Source organism: Zingiber officinale, chromosome 1B (assembly GCF_018446385.1).
Source record: "Zingiber officinale cultivar Zhangliang chromosome 1B, Zo_v1.1, whole genome shotgun sequence".
Taxonomy (NCBI): domain Eukaryota; kingdom Viridiplantae; phylum Streptophyta; class Magnoliopsida; order Zingiberales; family Zingiberaceae; genus Zingiber; species Zingiber officinale.
In genome coordinates this window covers 151,411,885-151,418,042 of record NC_055986.1, presented here as the reverse complement: position 1 = coordinate 151,418,042, position 6,158 = coordinate 151,411,885, and the positions used below count along the sequence as shown (strand labels likewise).

The window sequence follows — 6,158 nt, the reverse complement described above, 5'->3', positions numbered from 1 at the left end:
TAAGACCGTTGCTTATGGGACAACTTATGTAACTGTGAATAGAGATATACCCATAAGTTAAGGTCGCCTTGATATTTGTGTCAAGATAAGATCATTTGTGTAACGATTGGAGTAAATGCACCCACCATTTACTGAATCTGCTTAAGACCAGATTAGAATTCATATGTTGAATTCAGGATTAGACATTGGGAATGTCTAGATCGAAATTTGTACGATGTTAAATTTTTGAAAAAAAAACATGTGCTCTTTTTGGTAAAGAGAATAACATCGTAGCATATGATTCATACCACATGTGCTATGGCGACAAGAAGGGTAGTAGGAGAATGGATCTTTGCTTCTCTACTATGTGAGACCCTTGAGATTATAAGTTAATCTCGATTTTTCCCTAAGTGATTATTTAGCTGTCTACTTGAAGTTCTGATCAGTGTCTACTACTTTTGCATGTTTCCTATTGGCTATGGATAATTCGGTCTATGGAGCATAACTAGGAAAGCAACTGATTAGAATGAATAGATTCTAGCTAAAAAGGAAGATTAAGATTGATTTACATCTGTGACATTTATTAATTGGTACCTGTTACATTTTTAGTTCAGTACATAAAATGTAATTGTGAATAATTTGTTTGATTGGAAATGTTGAACATGCTCTTGACATATGGTCAATATGAGGGATTAGAGATGTTCATAATGATGTAAATAATTTAATCTGGGGTAAAGGCAAGCCATTTATGTCTATGATTCGTTCTATGGGCATTTATGTCTCTGATTTGTTCTGTGGAGTAGCTAAGTAAGGTGTGACAATTTTCTTAGCAATTGAATGTTCACTGTGCTTGCTGTCGCACGAACCATTTTCCCTAATGTATGAAATGAATATTCTTATTTGGTCTTTGTGACTAATTTTGCTCTGGTCTTCGTAACTTGATCCTCATAAAGTCTTGTGACTTATTTGGTCTTTGTGACTAAATTTTGCTCTGGTTTTCGTGACTTGATCCTCATAAAGTCTTCATGACTTATTTGGTGTTTGTGACTAAATTTTGCTCTGGTGTTCGTGACTTGATCCTTATAAAGTCTACGTGACATATTTAGTCTTTGTGACTAATTTCGCTCTGGTCTTTGTGACATGATCACCTTGTAGTCTATATAACTGACATGGTCTATGTGACCATATGGATTGACTTGGATGAGTGGAAGATGTTACGTGTTACTGGAGACGAAGGGTTCCCCTTCGTTACTCCCTTTACTGCAAACGGCAAGGAGACGAAGGGGCGTCCTTTCCCCTTCGTCTTCCTCAGGCTTCCTATAAAAGCAACGTCTAAGCACAGATCCAGAGAGATCAGAGGTGTGCGAGTGAAGCGGAGGTGATCAGCGAGCAGAGGAGAACGCCCAGAGGTCGGGAATTAGTTCGTGAAAGAGTTCGAGGAGGTTCCGTGAGGTGGTCTTCTCGGCAACAGCAGCAGCGCCGTCTCTAACGGTTCTTCGGTGATTTCTTCGGGAAAGCACTGTGAGGGGTTACTGTTTTGCTTCGCTTTAGTTTTCATGCTCTCAAATTATCAACAGAAATGACTATCTATGAGAGAATATTTCGATTCTATAACGAGACACCCAAATTTTGATGAGGGCAAGACATCTGACAATTCATCTTATATGAATAATTAAGAAAACAACCTATTGCTAAGAGGGAAATAATGAATGTAGAGTAGAAAATCTAGATATGTGTATAGAATCTTAATATCTATTCTGACCTAACACTCTATAAGATATGATACAAGCATGATTGGATATTTCAAAGTGAACATTGTACATCTCTTTTTATTGGTATAAACACATTTACCTATAAAAAAATTCTTTAAAAATTATCTTAATATAATTACAATAATAAATAATTATAATTATTGATCAAATTTTTTTACTAATATTTTAAAAAATTGTTAATTAAATTTTAATATAATTATAAATTAAATTGAATATATTACCATTTAAATTTGGGTCTATAAATTCATCTATAGCTATTAAAATTACTAACAAAATTCAATCGGTAAACGTTATTTTGATCAATAAAAAATAAAAAATATTAACTAAAATTTATTTCACCTATAAAGTAAATAATTTAATTATCAATTAAAATTATTTATTTGATTTATATTTTAAAATATTTTATTATTTAAAATTAAATTTGTCTTGAAAATTACCTGTAAATTTATTTTTGGCATTACAATTTTACCACTAATTATTTCTATTATAGCCGTGATATCGCTACAACTCACGGTGTAATACATGTTGTCCATTGATCTTAAACTTTCCATTAGTTGGCATCCACTATAAAATTCCATGCATCATACGTCGAATTTCATAGAAATCCAAAGGAAGAGTAATGACTCCTCAGCTACCATATTCGCATCTAAATTCTCTTGCATTTTTCACATCTTTTGTGCTTCTCATTGCATCAGCTGCGTATTCAAATGAAGAAAGAAGGGTACGTAATTCAAAAGAAAAGAATATATATATATATATATATATATATATATATATATATAGTTTGTAGATTTCCTTTGTAAACACGTACTGTTTTAATCTGTACTGAATGATCAATGGTACCACCACCATCTATAAATGTCATGGATGCCGCAGGTTTATATTGTGTATATGGGAGCTCAACACGTATCCCAGTACCCAACTTACGAACTCCATCTTAATTTGCTCAAAGAAATTCTCGTGAACTGGTAATTAATAAATTGATATGTCATTTATTATATTTTGTCAAATTTTGAGACTAAAACAAATTATGAAAATGCAGTTCACCTAGTGAGTCTTTGGTGTATAGCTACCAACAGAGTTTCAGCGGATTTGCTGCCAAACTTTCGATTGATGAGGCCGACAAGTTGAACGGTATATTAATTTATATTTATATATCGAATGGAGGAGGGAATAGTTTTAATTAATTTTAGATCATATGTTATAAATTAATATATACCAACAATTGAACACATACGAATTAATTAATTAATTAATTAATTAATTAATTAATTACAGAAAGGGATGGAATAGTTTCGGTGTTTCGTAGTAAAACCCTGAAGCTTCGCACAACGAGATCATGGGATTTCCTCAACTTCCCACAGAGTGTTAACAGAAATCCTCCATTGGAAAGTGACGTCATCGTCGGAATGCTCGATTCTGGAATATGGCCGAAATCCAAGTCCTTCAATGATAAGGGATTGGGACCTCCGCCGAAGAAATGGAAGGGTACTTGCGTAAACATGACATGCAACAAGTATGTATATAAAATTTGCAGTTATATATTTCATCGATTCGATTTAAAGTTGTGACTAATATAAATAAATTAATTAATTAAATATGATCGATTGAATTCTTAAGTAAAATCATCGGGGCACGCTACTACAATAGCTTCGGCGATTACACGTCGAACGAACCATCGCCGCGCGACTTCAAAGGTCACGGGACGCACACAGCTTCCACCGCCGTCGGCCGGAGCGTCTCCCACGCTAGCCTCTACGGCCTCGCTAAGGGCACTGCCCGAGGGGCCGTGCCTTCAGCGAGGCTAGCGGTGTACAAGGTGTGCTGGGCGTTCGGGTGCACCGATCAAGACATCTTGGCAGCGTTTGACGATGCAATCTCCGACGGTGTCGACATCATCTCTCTGTCAATCGGCGGCTCTAATTCTCTGGATTATTTCCAGGACTCGATAGCTATCGGCTCCTTCCATGCTATGGCGAATGGAATTTTGACATCGGCCGCCGCTGGGAACAACGGGCCGAAACATGGCACGGTCTGCAACGTGGCACCGTGGATGGTGTCGACGGCGGCAAGCAGCATCGATAGGCACATCATTGACAAGGTGGTCACCGGTGATCACATTTCCACTTTGGTGAGTGAGTAATTAGTCCATTTCAATTTAGAGATAATATTAATGTGATTTAATTTTGACCATATGCAAAAATTAAACTTGCTAGTCTTATAATTTATGTATTATACTTGTCACTTTAGATAATGTTGCACTCCATTAATTCCTCTTTATTTATACTTATATGCTCTCTTTCTCTCTCTTTTTTTTTTCTTGTTCTGAAAAGAATGAAAATAAGGAATTATTATATATTTTTAAGTAATTTTTCAAAGGAAAAAAAAATGCAGGGAGCTTCTGTCAATACGTTTGCGACAACAAATAGGTTTCACCCGTTGATCTACTTACCGGGAAATGCAATTACTTCTCCAGGGTACGAAGATACAATGCTATATATGTTCTCTATCTTCGTGTATATAGTTATGTTGCGACCATTTTGATCTGATGATATATCAATTACCAAATTAACTTGTCTACTGCTTAATTACTGTGTTTCAGGGATTGTCGTATGCCAGATAAAAACGTGGTGAAAGGAAAGATTCTTCTCTGCAACTTACTCTCTTACGAAACTTTTAATAAGGGCATTCAAGGACTGATATCTATAGATGACTCTTCACTTAATATTTCCTTCTTATTCCCAATTCCATTCATTGTAATCAGCTCATTGGATGGCCTCAACCTTTTGAACTACATAAACAACACAAAGTGAGTGTTTATATATAATTGAGGAAATATATAATTATTAGCTAGTATTATTTTAATATCATCTAGCTAGCTAGCTAATTTGTTGAGAAGTATTGCATGCACTTAACTTCTTTGCTTGTATTTCCATAGTTCAATATCGAGGTACGTGTATATTTACTATTGTTGTACTATATAATAATCCATGTATATATATGATCTTGGCCAGAAATCCTGTGGCTAACATCCAAAAAAGTGAAGCAGTTTTCGACTCCGAGGCTCCCTTGGTCGCTTTCTTCTCATCGAGAGGCCCCAATTTAATCACCCCTGACATCTTGAAGGTCAGTAATTAATTAATTAATTAATTAATTAATGATTCATCATTAATCACAGTCAGTTATATTACCTTCACATTTTTAATGGATTAATCGCAACTTAATTGGTAATTGGCAATGTACTACTAATTTGTGTTTGCATGCATGCAGCCTGATATAAGTGCTCCAGGAATTGACATTTTGGCCGCCTGGTCACGGCTTGCATCGGTGTCAAACCTCCCCATCGACACAAGGGTCGTCAACTACAACATAATCTCGGGAACTTCCATGGCTTGCCCGCATGTAACCGGTGTCGCCGCCTACGTCAAGTCTTTCCACCAAAACTGGTCGCCGGCAGCCATCATGTCTGCGCTCATGACGACAGGTCTCTCTAATTGTCATATATATATATATATATATATATATATATATATATATATATATATATATATATATATACCTTAATTTGTTTTGTTTTCTTTTCAGCTAAATTTTTTCATTTTGTCCATGTTTAATTTAATTTATATGTACAGCCAAACCGATGTATCCTTCCGCCGGCCAAGACCAATTATCGTATGGAGCCGGCCAACTGAACCCGGCGAAGGCCGTCGACCCAGGTCTTGTCTACGACGCCGGTGCCAGTGACTACGTGCAAATGCTCTGCGACTCGGGCTACAACGAAACCATGATCAGGATCGTCACCGGCGACTCCAGTTCCTGCTCTTCTAGTACCAGTACTGGAACGGCGAGGGATCTCAATTACCCATCCATGGCCTTACATGTTCAGTCTGGCAAAGCCTTCGCTGCCAAGTTCTTGAGAACAGTGACCAACGTCGGCAGCGCCCGACGCGGCAAGTACAAGGCCGAGGTCCAGGCTGATCGCAGACTTAATGTGGTGGTGAATCCTAGTAAGTTGAGGTTTTCGGAGTTGAATGAGAAGAGACAGTTCACTGTGTCGGTTTCTGGCGGGCCATTGCCAGGGAACTCGACGGCGCCGGCGACGGTCATTTGGTCGGACGGGAAGCATCTGGTGAGGAGTGTGATGGTTGTCTACACCGATTTCTCATCTTGATTTATCAATGTGAAAAATATGTATTATGTTACAATTATATTTTGTCAATGTACATAAGAAAATATTATATTACCATTCTACTTAATTCATCACATGATTGAATAACAATCTCCAAACTTCTATATAATACTCGTCGTAAGTAAAATATTTATGATGCATTTAATTCACAATTCACCTATTCGGCAAGTGTAATATAATATTGAGCGTAGTAGTGGGTCGAGCGGGAGGCCGGACAA

General features: G+C 36.9%; 1 protein-coding gene across 1 annotated transcript; it reads left to right on the top strand.

The window, feature by feature from the left end:
• The first annotated feature begins 2,618 nt into the window (after positions 1–2,618).
• LOC122043395 (subtilisin-like protease SBT4.3) lies at positions 2,619–5,922 on the top strand. The gene is made up of 9 exons (XM_042603985.1): positions 2,619–2,719; positions 2,794–2,885; positions 3,030–3,267; positions 3,372–3,882; positions 4,146–4,228; positions 4,354–4,560; positions 4,766–4,877; positions 5,022–5,235; positions 5,384–5,922. The coding sequence occupies exons 1-9, from the start codon at positions 2,619–2,621 to the stop codon at positions 5,920–5,922; spliced, it is 2,097 nt and encodes a 698-aa protein (XP_042459919.1).
• The last annotated feature ends 236 nt before the right edge of the window (positions 5,923–6,158 follow it).